Raw genomic sequence first — 18,603 nt, 5'->3', positions numbered from 1 at the left:
GAGGGTAAACTTTCATTTGAGATCAAGATTATGCTTCTACATGTTTGGGTTCATGTGTAGTAAACCTTTTGTTTACAGTATGCATTTTGGGTAGCCAAAGGTCTTTTTTGGAGTCTCCAAAAGGACCCTGACCAAAACGAATGGACATATCATTACATAAAAGGAGCTGGAGACTTCATCTTTTATGCTTTGTTGATCTGCTTTTACACACAGCATCACAAGACCTAGGGCTAGGGCTCAGTAGTGTTTCCAAGGTATATGGAGTTATCCAGGGGTACTACGCCCCTAAAAAAGGTTTTAGAGGTTTGTGTAACCGGCTGGAAGGAAAAACAATATTGTAGCCTTCCCAGCACTGTATCAGTACATGATAGTTATTCTGATAATGTCATACAATTTTACAGACTCAGCTTTCTAAAGAGACCAAGCATTTGATTAGAGGTCATACTATGAAGGAGCAGTGCTCTCTAGAGTAGGCGCAGTGCAAAACCTAAAAATTGGCCAAAAATGGCCGAAGACCGGAGTATAAGCCGCAGCAGCTAAATTGAATGATGTGTACATATATAAGTCGCACTGGACTATAAGCCGCAGGTGTTTTAATGTTTAATTACCATTAGGGCTGGCCCGAATGCCATTTTTCAAGCTTCGAATACTCGTTGGTTTTTCCGAGCGAATATTCGAGTACTCGTTCCAGAAAAAAACACCATCAAAAACAACATTAATAATCCCTATATACTCCCTGGAACCGATTTTGACAGTATCTGCATATTTTGTTGAAGATTTAATAGCTTTTGAACGTTAATTAGTAGGCCTAAGTAGGTTGAAGTTCCTTAGTTTTTCCCCTTGAAAGCGAACAGCTGTTGTTCCGTTCCAAATCAGCTGTCCTCTGCCATCTCAGCCCTTACGGGAGCTTTTCAATTCATCCTGGAACGTGCATCTTTTCAGGGAATTTGTGCAATAAATCCATAACAAATATCGAATCGATTGTCTTATGTGTCCATATTATATCCATTATATTGTCCGGGTATTCCCAAGACGCTCACGCTCTGCTGCAAGCCAGTCACAGTTGATAGGCGCGGCGCTGTACAGCGAATGTAAACAAACAACTAAGCTAAGGTTAGCATTTCGCTAAGTATTACTTTTCCTCCCGAGATCCCGCTAATGTTGTGTTATAAAGTAAAGGGAAACAAGATATCTACTCTTCCTCCAGCTCTCTCGCTTCTCTGCTTGGTGTCGAGGGAGGCAAACGCTTATAGTTTGCCTCCCTCGGCTCTGGTAACGTCACGTATGTGAATAGCTCCGAATACTGATTTAAGCTGTAAAAATTGCCCGTAGCTGTAAAAATCCATAGATTAGCCGCACCGTTATATAAACCGCAGAATCGAAAAATGGGAAAAACGGTGCGGCTTACTGTCCGTCCACACCAGAAGCGAATTGAGCGACCAAATCGCCGGAAGTCATTCACTTTCTATGGGCAAGAGCGACCAAAGCGACCAAAGCGACCAACGCTACCAGCGGCCAAAGTTGAGCGACCAGAGCGTCAAAAAGAAGTTGAAAACTTTTTAACTTTATGCAAATGACTATTATTCGCTTCAGCGACCAAACACTGACAGCCAATCGGAATGTAGACGCTCTTCGCTTGCGTGGATCCCAGGGAACATCGGCAGGCACTTTGGTTCCTACCTACCTTTATTCACTCACTGAACAAAATGTCGGCTGAAGTATTAATTGCGGCTGTAACTGGGCACCCGGTGTTGTACGAACCCACCCTTTTTCAGTTCAGAGATCGAAACGCCATAGTGGTTTGGATATCAAGTGATGATAAGCGGGAGTATTTATAGGCTACATCTAGAACGTTCGTGTTTAAGCGGGAATCATTATAATTTGCTCTACATGCCACCAATCTAACCAACCAATCGCGTGTAGCATGCTTTAAACAAAACCAAAAAAGTTTTTGAAATCGTCACATAAACAAACTAATCGACAAGACGAGGGATAAATGACAAGGGATATATCTCTTGTCTTTTATCCCTCTATTCCCCACTATTCACGGAGCCTGAGGTGAATAATTTTTAATTAAATAGTCTAGATAGATAGATAGTCAAGTCTTTATTAATACCAAACGACACAAATCGTCGGGAATCCATTTAGGTGGTTCGTCCCACACAGGACAGTAGCCTACAAGACCACACAGAACAAGTCTGACTGGACATACACACAATACATCACATTAAAACTAGACACGCGTTGATAGATAGATAGATAGATAGATAGATAGATAGATAGATAGATAGATAGATAGATATGTTCCATTATTTGCCTTGCGGAGCCAACCAGTCCTGTGCACGTATGCAAATTAGCCATGTGCGCCAATGTCTATTTGTTTTGAATGCGACGAATGAGTGCAGATCATGATTTGCAGATCCAGATCAGTGAAACATATTTCAACTACTACAGCACGCAGGGTTTTTTGTTCTCGGTTGTAATTAGCCTACATTTTAGGATTTTTTTTATATTGGGGGGAATCACTGTCCTACTTGTTGTCGAAGCACTTTATCGAACAAGCAAAACCGTCTCGGCAATATGGCCAAGGTGTATTGGAGAGTTGACTATTTGATACGGCTGTCTGTAGGGCCTACTAAACGCATACGGCTCCTTTAAATGCGTCTGCATAATTGAATTGTACGTCATGAGCGACTTGAGCGACCAAAGCGAACAGAAAAATTCGCAGCGAAACTTTGTGAGCGACCAAGGCGTCTTTGACGCTTTGGTCGCTCCTGGTGTGGACGTACAGTTATAGTCTGAAAATGTTATTATAAAATGTTATTATCCATAGTTGGCTTAACAGTAATATAATATTCTTATATGCTATAAGTGACCAGACGTCCGAGATCAAAACTGGGAACATAATCCCAGAGAAGGGGAAACGGTCAGCTATTTTTATGTTGAAGAAACAATATATGATTAGTCTATATATACATATATATCTTGCATAAACAATGTACGAATACATTAGATATCTATACATCTTACCTTATAGACTGTATCTCTGACTGTTGCTGCAGCTTTCGAATAAAGCGTCTGCCAAACACTTAAACAACATATAAACACCTGAAAGTTTTTATATCAGCTAAAACCACCAATCTGTTTCACTGGATTCAGATAAAACCACATTCTGTCTTACCCAACAATGTTAGGCTTTGAATATCTTTGCTTGAAAGACTCCATTTATATCATGGTTACAATTATACTGTTAAGAAAGTATTGTCTTATACTTTGCCTAAAATGAGAATGCGTCATGATACAAATCTGCTGATGGAATGTTTATTTGTGGATGGATGGAGGAATGGACTGGAGTTTGCAGGTGGGAATTGATACAGGTTAATGATAAGACCAGAACGAGTGAAATTCAAAATACAATAAAAAGCAGCCAGGGTAAATGCAGACTGACCATTTAGTGTTTCAAAAATAAGAGAATAAAATACAAAAGAATTATCATGGAAAATAAATCTATCGCATTAGATTATCATGAATTAGGAGTGAAATTCAAAATACGATAAAAAGCAGTCAGGTTAAATGCAGACTGGCAATGTGAATGTAAAAAAGATCAATATCTGTGTGGGATTAAAACCCTGAAAGTTCAAGAGAGGCGGGTTGGCAATGTTGTGCAGCCTTATCTTATGAAACACTGATACAACCAATGGTAACAAGTCAGAATGGTGGTTGTCGATGCCAATCTGTGTTCCCCAAGCAGAAATACATCCTCGGTTCCAATCCTTCCTCTGACTTTATGCTGCTCCCTGGCTCCCCATCCCCACTTCAAGATGGCAGCCGCATTTCTCGCTTCCCAGCAGCCAATGCTGCGTCTATGGCATCTTAGCATCCTCCTGAAAATGAAGACCTAACATTTGTGCACATAAATAAAACCACAATAATAGAAATGAAGGAAGAAAATCTGCAGGACTGCAGATAGTTGTAACCCAGCCACGGAGCGGAGGTTGCCGTCAGTTGCCCTGCAATATTCATTCCGCGTAACATTGTTTGTGTCGTCTTGTAGTCCTGCCCAGCCTCATAGACAGACTGGGGGACTCCAAAGACCAGGTTCGGGACCAGGACCAGATTCTGCTGCTCAAGATCATGGAGCAGGTCGCCAGCCCACAGGTAAAAAAACGCACACGCACAACCCTTTTTTTTGTTTTTGGGCTCTGATGCGACCTATGATGTTTTTGTTCTTAATTAGTTTTTGTTCTGAAAATTGTAATATTAGTTTGTGTAGTATAATAAAATCGGCCTCTAAATGTTTGTTTGTACGCGTGTGTGCGTTTGCATGTGGCTGTGCAGTACTTATGGGACCGGATGCTGGGAGGATTCAAACACAAGAACACCAGGACCAGAGAGGGAGTGTGCCTTTGTCTCATCACAACGCTCAGCACGTACGTATAGGTAGACGTGCTCACTGATCTTTCATACTTCAGGCGTTCCCTACAAAGCACTATGGGCGACTTTGCCTTTTGGGTTGAGCACCTTTGATTCCTTGATATAACGGTGCACCACATAATGTGTTAGGCAGCTCACTTTGACATCGGATGCCAAACTTAATTCAAGAATTCACGCATTCACTACCTCACATAAAGTAAACATTGAGCCGTTTCAGAGGTTCAGGCTCTAGATCGATTTGAGTTAAAGTATTCTTACTATACATGATTTTTTTAATTCAATCACAGCATACAATAATAATTATTTGTTGTTTCAAAAATTCATAAAAAGGCAGGCCCTAGCCGGCATTACTCCTGATTTAAGGATGAGTGATGTCAATTGGTTTTCAACAGTTTCCAAAAATTGCCCCAGGCACTGGGAAGTCACCCAGGTAGTGATGGCAGTCTGACACTGAAGCATCGATACGTGCTTCATACAATTAACTACACTAGCCATAAAAAAACCTGCTTCGAAGGTTGCTTTGGTACGGAAAAATCACTTGAGATATGACGTCAGAAACAGCAACTGCTTCTTTCTCTGAATGATTCACCTGAGTGGTTCGGGGCGCCACACAGGGACCACTCAGGTGCTTCCACTGCAACTGGCACCGCCTTGTTTCAAGTTTGAATTGTAGCGCCTTTAAAGCATAAAAAGTTGAATGCACAACATTGCATTTGGTTCGTAGTAGCCTATCTCATACTGTGACAGTCATTGCGTTCGTATTGATTTATCATCATTATGGAAGCATGGAAGAGAGGAGGAGCCACTGGTGTACTGGATCAATCACAAAAATGTGTACCTTCATCACTTCATACTGGCGCAACAATTTTTAAGTACACCGGCCTCATCTGTGCCTTCTGAACAAGTGTTCTCCAAATGGGGAGAAGTTGTAAGCAAATAAAAAAGAAACAGGCTCAGTCCAAAAAGTGTTGAAAAAATAATGTTTCTAAATCAAAATCTTTGAGTATTCCCTATCCCACATACCCCCTGGTTACACAAGCACACCCAATTTGTGCCATATTTTCCAAGCATATCCTAATTCTCCCCAAGCACTCTCTGCTCATTAACACCAATTCATTAATCTCCATTTGTAAAACTAATCATATCGCAATCTTTGTATATGTGTGCATGTATATATAATCACACACCGTGTGTGTGTGTTCGCACTAGATTTATGTCACTGTCTTAAAGCCTCCTTGCCACTATCTGGCCCGGATAATTAAGTTGCAGCTTTGGCTCTTCACCAGGAGAGGTCACTGTTAGTGAAGCTTCATGTATTGAACCCATTTTCGAAAGCATATGCCAAAGTGTTTCATTGCTTTGCCAAACTTCATTTACCCATCACTAGCTGTTAGAAGGGCTGTGTAAGGAATATTTGAAGAAAGTTGATATAAAGACACATTCAACAGAGAAGTTCTCACTGATCTTTCCTACTTTCAGCTGATCCCCGCAAAGCACCATGGTCAATTTTGCCTTTGAGTTGAGCCCTTCTATTATTTTATTATTTTAACAGTGCACCACGTTAAGCAGTCACCTGTAACATGGATGCCCAACTTAATTCAAGAACACACGCCATTTAAGGCCTCACATGAAGTAGTAGACATTTAGCCATTTCAGATGTTTGGGCTCTAGACTGATCTGAGTTCATATATTGTTAACGCCAAAAACATTCTTCCTCTCCCTTCTAGGTACGGTGCCCAGGGAATTACCCTCAGTAAAATCGTCCCCCACATATGTAACCTCTTGGGGGACCCAACCAGCCAGGTAGGACTGTGACTGTTAGAAAAAAGGAAAAGGAATGACATTTGATACTTCAGTTTTCCAACATTTACAGCGGTCTGGGCTAATGACAAGGCTAATAAATAGCCTTATTTAACAATTGTATAATCATATACAAGAACATTGACGTTGTTCATTGAAACAGCAAGGTTTCAATGAATGAAGGCTTCTACACAAAACAGCTAATTATTCATCATTCAAATAACAGTGTTGTAGTTAGTTTGCAGTGTTATGGATCAGCCAATAGATCTGCTGCCCAGACACAAAGGAGCAGAGCCTGGTAAGAGGGACTCTTATGGACAATAGAGCCTCCTGGTGTCGGGTTTCAGAACTGCACCTAAGAACATGCACATCTACATGGAGGATGTTGTACAGTATATGTTGAAATGTTTAAATTTCTTTCAGAAATTACCTAAACCGCCAGCATGGAGCGATGTCCATCCTATTTTGTAGAAATAAATCAATTAAGTTGAATAACGTCGACGACAAAGACATACCATAGTTGTACTATTGCTGTAGTTACTTGGGCAGCAGTAGCTCAGGAGGAAGAGCGGGTTGGCTGGTAACTGCAAGGTTGCTAGTTCAATACCCGGCACCTCCTAGCTGAGTGTTGAGGTGTCCCTGAGCAAGGCACCTAACCCTAACTGCTCCCGACGAGCTGGCTGTCGCCTTTGCATGGCTGACTCCGCCGTTGGTGTGTGAATGTGTGTATGAATGGGTGATTGTGAGGGAATATTGTAAAGCGCTTTAGGTGGCCACTGGTTACAGAAGAAGCGCTATATATATATAGTCCATTTGCCATTTACTTCATAATCTTCTCTGCTTTTAAAGGCAGAGATCTTCTACAAAGAAGGTCACATTGTGGTTGACTGGTTGAAAAACATAAAGCAAACATGCTCAAATACCGTCACCTGGTTTGGACGAGACTTTTGCTTCTGCTTTTTTTCTACTTTTGCTTTGAATACAAGACTGGGTCCTTTCCATTAGTTCCCATTTTTTTTTAACTATAAGAAGCTTCCAGAACAAACACCATCCCCACTGAATAAATCGAAGGATCAGTTGACCTTTTAAAGATAGATGGAGTAAAAGGGAAACAAAGAAAGAGAATTGGGGCAGGAAAAGGAGCGAGAGCAGACAGTAATGGTGTTGTGTGCTTGTGTGTGTGTGTGTGTGTGTGTGTGTGTGTGTGTGCGTGAATGCGTGTGTTTGGTGAGCAGGTTCGTGATGGAGCGATCAACAGTCTGGTGGAGATCTACAAACACGTTGGTGAGAGAGTCAGGATGGACCTCACTAAGAAGGGTCTGCCGCAATCACGGTACTTCACCTAAACTTTATCAAGCACACACACAGGCAATGGGTGGCCATTGGGAAAACCTGCTGGCGTCTCTCTTGTCTCTCTTTGTTAGGTCTGTCAACCTTCTTTTTCATTGAATTTATTGGCAGGCTACACTGTGTCGCGCTGCTATGATGTCACGATGCTTACGTAGCTGCCGCGGCTTAAAATCCTCTCTACCATAAGGTAACTGTCGGAGGTGGAAATACGAACCGTAGACGAGCTTATCTGCTCCGAGCCGCACCTAACCGTACCGCACCGTACCGCACCGCTCGGTGGAAACGAGGCATAAGATGCCACATGCCACAGGCCAAAAATTACAAAGTATCCATAGATTTGTATCCAGCCTCAGAGAGGAATTATTTGGTTCTCATCCTCATTTAACCCTAACTCCAACAATGCCTTTCTGTGGTGTCTAAAGGATATAATACAAACACACTATATTTTTACTAGGTTGATGGTGGTCCGTACATCATAGAATATAGCATATACATCCAATGCCAATACAGTACAAAGTATCGAAAGAAAGATAGAAGGGTAGTGTGGCAAAGGCACTAGGTTCAATCCTTCATATACATAGCAGACCTTTAGGAGTCCTTGAGCAAGATGCCCTCAACCATACTTGCTCCTCAATTACCTAATCCACTGTTAATCACATTGGATGAAAGTAGAAGTCAATAATATCATACATGTGTGTTGCGACACACTTGAAAAAGACAATATGGAATGTAACTTGTGGAGTTTGGAAAGAGGAGGTGGAACCGAGGAGGCCACATGGGCTAGTACGTGTAGAGTATCAAGTGCCACTGTGATCCGAAGACTCAATCAATGCATCCAAAATTCAATGACATGTTCTTTGGAGCCCTTACGTTTGGTCATAGTCTGAATGACTTGTGAGTCTAGATGAGGATTAGACATCGGTAAATCAAAAATCTTTCAATTTGAAAAAGTGAAATGCTCCAAGGCATAATAATTCGGCCTGTGCTAAAGTTGGCTTTCTTTATCAGAGGAGATGACTGGCTCTCTGCTGGCTGCTGGGTGACGAGGCTGAGGATAGATCAAAGCCTCACTCTTTTAATTCCCCTGTTATCTCAGCCATAGCCTCAAGCTAGCCTGTGTGAGCTAGCTTGCTATCAGCAGACGGTTAACATGGGATAACACAGGAGCACATCTAGGCAGTTGTACAATAAAAAATACATCATATGTATTTATATTTATACAATTATATTATTATAAAATTAAATAAATTACATTTTTAATCAATTGGTAATTATTATTATTGTTACGATTAGAAACTAAATTTGATCCATCCTTCCATCCATGTAAAAAATTATCCGTGATTGAATGTGATACACGTTCAAACACACACAGGCACACGCATATACACGCACACACATATACACACTTGCAAACTCAGTGTACTGCCGAAAATATTTTTTTTATGGCCAGATTCAGATTTGTTACATAACCACCACCTCCTAGTCCTTCAGTTGAACTATACCACCTAGCCCCTGAGGTCTTCTGCTACAACCTTTCCTCCATCCATCCAGACCTTGATGGTAACAGTTATGAACAATTTCACTCCATCACGTGCCCGTTCCTCGTTTCCCTGCTCCCCCCTAGTTCTGTTCTGCCATGATGAAGCAGTTTTTTCTCTCTCTCTCTCTCTCTCTCTCTCTGCAGGTTGAATGTAATCTTCAATAAATTTGATGAAGTCCAAAGATCTGGGAACATGGTAGCGACCCCGGGTTCAGGTGAGTGTTTTAATATGGAACTCTCTATTAAGCTTTCTGCTAGAGTGTTTACCTAGTCTAATGTGTGCGGATGAGTGTGTGCGCGTGGTTGTTTGTGTGTGTTGTTTGATATTGTGGCGACCCGGCCCAAGGAATGTCTCTGTCACTCTGGAATCACCATTGTAAAACGGAAACCGCGTGGGTCTGCTCCCAACGCAAGGAAAAACTAAAATAATACTGGTGGCTCCTTGAGCCACGGAAGAATCAGGGCAATTGTCTTTCCGAAACGGCCGGTCACCTCCCTGGATGTGGGAGTTCATTCCTGTCTGGCGATCCTTTCCGGTGTCGCGTTCAGTGTCGCCAAACGTCGTCCGGGCGTGCGTGCTCCCTCGTGAGTGCTGGGCGAGTGTCCGTTAAATCCAGTAGTCGTCCCGTCCAAATCGGATCCTGGAGGTTCCCTGGTCGCAACGTGCTTCCAGCTCCTCTGCCTAAGAAGACATAACACAGCCTTTTGATGTCACATGGCCTTCCTCTTCTTCCGCCGCAGGTTTTCTCCATTGCGCTGATTAGTTTGAGGTAGGGATGGGCGTGAGGAATCGATTACTCGAGTACTCCTCGTTATAAATGAACTCGGTTGGTGGACAGGCAAACTCGAGTTTGCATATACACTAGGGCTGTCAAAATTGCTCAAAAATGACATTCGAATGTTCGTTTGGAAAGAAATCACGAATTCGAACTATTCGAATATCGCGTTTTTGGATACATTTCGAACGAATATTCGAACTTCGAATATGTTTGCCGTCTCGTTGAGAGTGCTGGTGGGCCGCGGCTTCCTGCTGGGCATTTCCTTACTTTAAAACGAGGGACATCGCGAACAGACAGAGGCTCATTCACAAAGCAGTTAGGCGCTTGTACCGCGGGAGTGTTTTTTCACATTCAAATATTATGAGGGACATCACGAACAAACAGAGGCTCACTCACAAAGCAGATAGGCGCTTGTGTAACCGAGCGTTGGCACTTAGATATTTATATGACAAGAATGACACAAGCGTGGAAGGGAAAATAGTCTCGTTTACTTAGTACATATCAGAAGTCACCCAGTCACAGCGTGAGAGCTGGAATACCTATATCCAAGTACGGAAACCCCGAGGGGATAAAATACATTCGCTCTTCACAATACTAGTCTGTTACACTTGTACCGCGGGAGTGTTTTTTTCACATTCGAATATTATGAGGGACATCGCGAACAGACAGAGGCTCATTCATAAAGCAGATAGAGGCGCTTGTACTGCGGGAGTGTTTTTTCACATTCGAATATTAATTTTCACGTTCGAATTCGCGTTGTTGGATACATTTCGAACGAATATTCGAACTTCGAATATTCGTTGACAGCCCTAATATACACACAAACAAAGTTTTCTGCAAATGTAGCAAATGTATCAATTTTCTGTTGGCGCCACTAACGCATGACGTGGGCACAAAGTAAATTAAATGCATCCATTTCCATGGCGCGTTCCGTGCCGTGTGCAGGCACGCCAGAATTCAATAAGTTAAGAGATGGCGGTTAAAGCAAAGCGCAGCGAAGAATTGAAATACTTTAAAGAAATAGGAGATCATAAGGTGAAATGTAAAATATGCCAAGCGAAATCGAGCTACCAGAAAGTACTATGCGGCAACATATGCCGCATAGTATATTACAAGACGCAGCTGTAATCCCGGGCGTGTAGAGAAGATCAAAACGCTGAGTATTTCCATAGTCCATTTGCTGCCGTTTTATTTGCAGCTTTAAATTATTTGCAATGGTTAGGCTACTTGTTTCGTTTTTGTTTTTTTTAAACTGTTACAGGCCTTGGTTCGACGTGATTTAAATTGTGAGACGCATATTTATTTTTGTAAGGAAAATGTGTTTTGAACGTTTGCAAAAATAAATAATGAATACTCTGATAACTCTGACTGTTTTGATGGAGAATAAGCATTACATGTTTGGTTGGTAATATTGCCGTTCATCATCAGGCCTATTCCTGCTGCAGATGCGTTGCATTCTAAAAATAGATTTGATTTAACGAGTACTCGATTGATCCTCGAGGAATTCCTTCGATCACTCGAGTTAGGAATTTACTACTCGTGCCCATCCCTAGTTTGAGGTGTTGCGACCGGGTTGCCACACTCCTCCACCGTTGGTTGATACCTCGGGTTGTCTCTGACCGACCAGAGGCAAGTATCTCGGCGGGACAGAGCATTGGCGTGTTCCCTGCCCAGCCGGTGGTCCACCTGGAACCTAAAATCCTGAAGGGCCCGGAACCACCTCGTCCCTCGTCCCACCTCTATTCCTCTCCAGCCCGGACCTGCGAGAGTACCGCTCCCAGTCCCACTTCGGAAACATTGGTGTGGACTATTAGGAGAGAGAGAAATCAGGTGTTATCAGGATGGGTTCCGAGCAGAGGGCTCGTCGAAGGTTACCGAATGCCCTCTCCGCTGCCTCCGACCCTGTTACCCGGTCTGGCAGGGCCTTCCGGGTCAGATCATTTAGGGGGCTGGCCAGAGTGGCGAAGCCGGGGATACTCTACCAGGCCAAGAAACGATTTCACCGTTTTTTTGGAGGTGGGGCGGAGCCAGTCCCGGATGGCTGCAACCTTGCTCTCCTGGGGTTCCCCCCCCCCTCCCACGTCCGACTTGGTAACCCAGGCATGACGTCTCCTCCAGACCAAGGGGGGCCCTGTGGTGGGTTGGCCGTGAGCCCGCCGCTGTCGGAGGTGGACATCCCAGCTGGCGCTGTGGATTATGATATCGTCTTATGTATGCTGCTGCGTACGCCTGGTGTGGCCGAAGGAGTTGGTCCATCATCCGCTGGATTGTGGCGGGTTTGCCATGGACGCTGAATTGGAGGACAGTATACTGATATAGACCACCCGGGGTCGCAAACGCCATCCTCTCCTGAGCGGCTTTGGTGAGAGGAACCTGCCAGTACCCCTTGGTGAGGTCCAGGGTGGTGGGTAGTGGGCGGGTCCGAGCTGCAAAATCAGTTCCTGGGCATGGGGTAGGCGTCGAAGTCCGAGACCTCATTCAGCCTCCAGAAGTCGTTACAGAATCTAAAAGTCCAATCGGGATTGGGGACCAGGACGACGGGACTAGACCAGGCACTGCGCAACTCCTCGATGACACAGGGTTGGAGAATTCTGGCGACCTCCTCCCGGATAGCGTTCCTATGGGCTTCTGGGACCCGGTAGGTTGGGACACGCACCGTGACGCCTTGCACTGTTTTAATGTCATGTTGTGCGACGTTGTCCTCCCGGGTACTTCCGAGAAGACATCCCGGTGTTGTAGGATGACTTCCTCGAGGTCCTGCTTCTGGGCGGGGCTGAGGTCGTCTCCCACGGGGACCACCGGTATGTCGCTTCCGGCAGCCAGAACCAGGGGGGCTGGTGCCGGAGGGGAAGTTCAAGTCCGCCACTGCTGGGCCGGAGATGGTCGGAGATGGTTCCAGACGATGGGCCAGACCTGCGCCATGCGGTCCTGCACCTGCTCCAAGTGGTCCACCATGGTGCGATGAGGGGATGGCCGACTCTCCCACGCCTCCTTGGCGAGGTCGAGGAGTCCCCTTGGTCTTCTCCCAAACAACAGCTCGAAGGGGGAGGAACCCATGGAGGCTTGGGGCACTTCGCGGACTGCGAATAGAACATGTGGCAGGAGCTGGTCCCAATTCTACCCGTTGGTGTCCATGGCCTTCTTAAGCATTTGTTTGCGGGTCTTGTTGAAACGTTCCCGTTCCACGAGCCCCTCCGTCTGGGGGTGGTACACCGAGGTTCGAAGCTGTTTTACCTGGAGGAAGCTAAGCAGTTCTTTCATTACCCGTGACATGAAGCAGGACCCCTGGTCTATTAGTACCGCCCTGGCTATCCCTACCTGACTGAACAGAAGCATGAGCTCCTTAGCTTCAGGATACCTGGCGGCGTAGTCCACCAATACAAAAATATACCTATGACCCCGGCTGGTTTTCGGGAGAGGCCCGATAATGTCAAGTGCTAACCGGTCGAACGGTACCTCAATAATCTGCATGGGGATTAGAGGGTTTCGAACCGAGGGTCTTGGGGCAGTACGCTGGCATTGGGGGCATGTCTGACAGTACTGGACGACGTCTCTTTTCACCCCGGGCAAATAAAAACGGTCTAAATTCCTGTCCCTGGTTTTATCCATGTCTAGGTGGGCCCCTAGCAGATGCGAGTGTGCCATGACCAGGATTTTGCGAGGTACCACCAGTTGTTCGGTCCCCCCCCCCCACCCCTCTCTACTACCCGATACAGCAGGCCCGCCCTGGTGCTGATGTAAGGATGTGGTAAGCAACCCACCGACTCCCAAGCTTGGCCATCATGGGCGAGGACGTGACTCCAGGCGGGTTTCAAGACATCGTCCTGTAGCTGGGCGCTGGTGAACTGTCCAGGTCGATCTGTTCCTCCCCCCCTGTCGGAAAGAAATTCGAGAACTCGTTGAGAGGGGAGCTCTCGGATTCTGCTTGCGAGCCGGTCTGCTCGGTAGCCGTCAGGGTGTCCGGGGTGTCTAGGTGTGGCCCCGTAGAGTCCGCTCGGTGGGATCCTCCTGTCGAGCGGGCTGGGGTACCCGGTGGGGAGGGGCCATCCCCTTCGGACCCGTCGTCCTCTGCAGACGACTCTGCTGGGGGTGAGTGGGCCACACGAGCACCATAAGCGGGTCGGCCTGGTCGCCGTGCCGTCGTGGCTGGGCCTGTAGTGGTCAGGAACCCTGTTCGGGGTTCCACAGCCTGTGGAATATTGGGCAGTCCCTACCAATGAGTAGGCATACGGGGAGGTGGGGCTCGATCCCGACCCGTGCCGTAAACATGCACACAGGCGACCTCTAGGGGCTCCCCCCGCCTTCCCCCAGCTAGGTCGGCCGTAGGAGGGTCACGACACTGCTTGTATCCAGGAGGGCCTGAGCGTCCTTGTCCCCTACGCATGCTAGGAGATTTGGAGCCCCGGGCTTCTGATGAGCCCATCAGGATGTCAGGAGACACAGTCCCACAGGCCGAAGGCATGCATACATCCCGGTTTCCGGGACACCCTCTGGCTAGGTGACCTGTATGTCCGCAGCTAAAGCACCGTCTATCCTCTCGGGGAGAGGGTCGGCGGCCTCGGTGGGGGTGATCGTTGTGAGGAATTCGGTCCTCGCCTATCCCTACGCGTCTCAGCGGGCCGCGATGGGGTCTGGATGCAGAAAATCAGCTGTTGAGCTACCTGCCAGTTCTCCAATTGCCGGACCAACTCGTCCACCGTGTCGGGGTGGTTGTTGGCTAGGGTTCTCCGGGGGTCTGGCGGGAGCTGATGGATGGTGTTGCCTATTAAAACCCGATCCAGGAGGCTGGGTCCTTCCCCGGCCGTGAGCCATACTTGACGCCGGGTACTGACTGGCGCGCTCCAGCGTCAGATCCTGGCTCGCCTGCTGTGCGGGTCCGGTGAGGAAGGGGGGCAGTATGGGAGCCCACTGGTCTTCCGGCCACCTCTCCCGACGGGCCGTCCTTTCGAACATCTCCATGTAGGCCGCCACGTCGTCATCCGGACCGAGTTTGGTGAGGCGGCTGGTAGGCGCTGAGGTCGGGGATTCATGCACTGCTTACTGGGTGAGTCGTAGTACCGCCTCCCGGAGAAGGCCGAGGCTCTGGGCAATGTCTCTCTGGTTAGCGGTTTCCAGTGCTTGGTCCTGTTGCTGACGCTGGGTGGCGGCGGCGGCCACGTCTCCGTCCGGGTTCTGCATTGAAAAGTGGAATGGTAATCCGAAAATAGTCCGTAAAGTGGTCAAATTGCCCGCATCCTCCACCATATGTGACAACCTGGCCCCAGGAATGTCTCTGTCACTCTGGAATCACCACACGTCAGGGTCCAGTTTAAGCCAAATGAGGCATTTATTAAATTCCGTCCACCATCTCTTCTCTGGGCCGCCTGGACCGAGTTGTTGGGACCAGGTTGCCATAATACCAAAGGCTCCATATTTATCAACCTACGAACATGTTCAATTGATTTTGGGGGGGCAGTAGCTCAGGAGGTAGAGTGGGTTGGCTGGTGGGTTGACAACCTGAAGGTTGTTGGTTCGATCCCCGGCTCCTCCTAGCCGAGTGTCGAGGTGTCCTCGAGCAAGGCACCTAACCCTGACTGTTAGCTCCCGACGAGCTGGCTGTCGCCTTGCATGGTTGACTCCGCCGTCGGTGTGTGAATGTGTGCGTGAATGGTGAATGTGAGGCAATATTGTAAAGCGCTTTGGTTGGCCAATGGTTAGAAAAAGCGCTATATAAATGCAGTCCATTTACATTTACATTTACAATAACGAGCCTCTAAGTATACACTTGGACTGTAGACTGCTGATGCTTTCCTTACTATAAAAGGTTTCACTATGCTGCCATTTACTTTGAATGCATGTGACTTGACTTTGGTGGGGCTTTGGAGACACCTGTACAGATAATAAAATCACACACACAGTGCTCTGTGGTTTGGGGTACTATATCCTGCATAGTGTACGTTTTACCACCAGTTAACACATTCAAAGTTACCAGCATGTGCTTATGTCTTTAATGCCCTGGTTCCATGAGGATTAAATAACATAACTCCTCTCTATAACCTCTCTAGAAAAGTCACTGCCCATTGGTTGTGTGTGGGCGTGTGTGGACGTCTGTCTGGACGGTGTGTGTGGACTCGTGGAGTTCTGTCTGGGCGGTGTGTGTGGACGCGTGGAGCTCTGTCTGTGTGTGGACGCGAGGTGCTCTGTCATGGTGGTGTGTGTGGATGTGTGGACGTGTGAAGCTCTGTCATGGTGGTGTGTGTGGCGCTTGGAGCTCTATATGGGCAGCAGTTGACTTTGGTGTCCACGAGAAAGTAAGCCTTTTCGAACACTTGGATTGATAGCGACTTATTTCATACCAGCGTCCGAAGATAAGGCTTCCCAGACACAAATATTATAATGCTACGGTGGTTGTCGATTATCTAGCTCCGTCTGAGCAGCGATGTATTTAATACCCGCTTCCGAGTCAAAGGCTTCCCGGACAGCTGTAGTATAACACTACGGTTTTTGGCGGATTATCATAGAACATCGCTTATTATAACGCTCATAACAGTCACACAACGAAGGTACTAAACGAGAATCATACTATCAGCCTAAAACACTTTTTTTTTATCACATAGTGTTCAAATTCCATCTTTAACACCCCCCGCTTTTTATGGCCCATCGTTTAGAACAACATAAATCCCCTCTAGAATGTCTAGAGAATCCACATGTGCTTTGTTGCCCATCTTGTTAGTAAATGAATGAGATGAACGTACTAACCGTAGCATTATACTACAGGTGTACGGGTGAATGAGCAAGGGAGAAGTTGAGAATACAAGAGAAAAGATCAGCCAAACCTATGGTGGCTTTGATAAATGTTACTTCATTCTATAACTTTTCACTCTAAAATGACAGTAGAGTACTGGCAGTTTCACCAGTAAGTGACAGTTTATTTACGGTAATATTTCTGTAAAATTATAAATTCACTGAGACTGTAATCTCAACATACCGCTGTCATTTTTCAGTAATCTACTTTAAATACTATGACTTTTAATCGATTGGCGCTCTCTCGCCCCTATCACCGCTCGACTACGAGAGCAGGCTTTTATTTCATCACCAACCTGACACACAACCAACACAGATGTTATCCTACCACCGTAAATACCTCGGTGGCGCTGCCCGATTTCCCCCAACTACAACAAAGCAAATGTTATTTTTCCCAAGATTCCTTGCTATTTGCAGTATATGGCTGTAAATGTAAACATTGACTGAAGAATTCTTGAAGAATCATTGCGACTCTCACAATGCACTGTTTTTCAATTATAGAATTTCACTGTAAATTAACATCAAAGTCTTACAGTGTACCATCTAAATAATTGAATATAATTGTCATCTATTGAATGCCTTCAGCATGCCAATGTCCGAGCAGAGACCTGATTTAATCAAAGAGGACCCTGTCTGAGGTCCTAGTTGAAGACTAGGACTTACACTCATTCCACGGTGCACCTATCCAGTTATGACAGCAAGAGAGAGAGAGTGGAGGGGGTCCTATTAAGATGTCACAGGGCAGGAGGGGGATGAGAAGAGGGGATGAGGGAGGAGGAGAGGAGAATAGAAATCGGAGCTCCAAAACGGAGCGTAAAGGCGAGAGAGTGAAGGAGGGAGGGGGAGAGAGAGATAGCGAGCACATGAGAAAAAAAAGAGGGGATTAATCAAAACCAACCTGTCTCTAGATCGGCATTGAATAGTCATATGCAGGGGTTGTATATAGGACACACACAGGTATACAGACATAAGAGCAGGGCGAGAGAAATGCAAAGAGACTAACAGATGGAGAGAGAGTGTCAGAACATAGAGAGTAAGAGATAGTGAGCGACAAAGAGAGAGAGAGAGCAGAACATTCAAATGCGTAGCAACGCTAGTCTCTCAGTAGCTCCTCTCTGCGTAGAAGGAAGGCTTTGCACCATGACAGCAGGAGAAGGTACGCCACCCACACACACACACCCACACACACACACACACACACACACACACACACACACACACACACACACACACACACACACACACACACACACACACACACACACACATACACACACACACATCAGGGTAGATGTAGAGCATATTGCTTTGCAATCACTTTCTGCTATCTAGTATGAATACGGATGTATGTGCGTTCTCCTGCAGATCTTTCTTACCAATTGCTGGTGTGTTTACAGTCTTGCTACCTGCTACCTTCTTCATTGAAAACTTTCCTTCCTCTGTTTTGGGATTTTTTATTGAAATCACGAGTCATGGCTGTTGGGCAAGATTACTAGATGGTGGGTGGGTGTTGGTGTAGCTGAGAGGCGGACATGCTACAACAGTCACACAGTGACTGCACTGTGCTGGCTCTTGACCACCGAAGTCATGGGAGACCGCCACCTGCTCTTCCTTTCTCCAGTCTCCCCCTCCCCCAGTCAGTGGGGGGATCAGAGATCCTGCAGCATTCTGTGTTGGGGGTTTCGTCATTTGTTGTTGTGGTTGTAATTTTAGCCTCTAGGTATAGCAATGATTGCTTCATGCTGTACATGGTTGCTTTGTGTTTCTCTCACTTCTATTGAAGAGTTCAACACATACGTGTTGAACACACATGGGGTATACTATGAACTTCGATTAGTGGGTTAGCGAGTTATGTTGCGCTCAAAGCCTTGGTTAACTGTGACACGAAAGTCGATCTCTTTTAGCGTTGATGTATCA

General features: G+C 46.1%; 1 protein-coding gene across 1 annotated transcript in view; it reads left to right on the top strand.

Moving 5' to 3' along the window:
* clasp1a (cytoplasmic linker associated protein 1a) overlaps positions 1-18,603 on the top strand; it is a 214,755-nt gene that overhangs the window by 38,435 nt on the left and 157,717 nt on the right. The window contains 5 exon segments of the mRNA XM_030338917.1: positions 4,055-4,158; positions 4,339-4,430; positions 6,162-6,237; positions 7,470-7,567; positions 9,269-9,339. Of these exon segments, the coding sequence (XP_030194777.1) occupies positions 4,055-4,158; positions 4,339-4,430; positions 6,162-6,237; positions 7,470-7,567; positions 9,269-9,339 (441 nt within the window).

The sequence above is a fragment of the Gadus morhua genome, chromosome 17, assembly GCF_902167405.1.
Source record: "Gadus morhua chromosome 17, gadMor3.0, whole genome shotgun sequence".
NCBI lineage: Eukaryota > Metazoa > Chordata > Actinopteri > Gadiformes > Gadidae > Gadus > Gadus morhua.
This window is presented reverse-complemented; position numbering and strand designations above follow the sequence as displayed.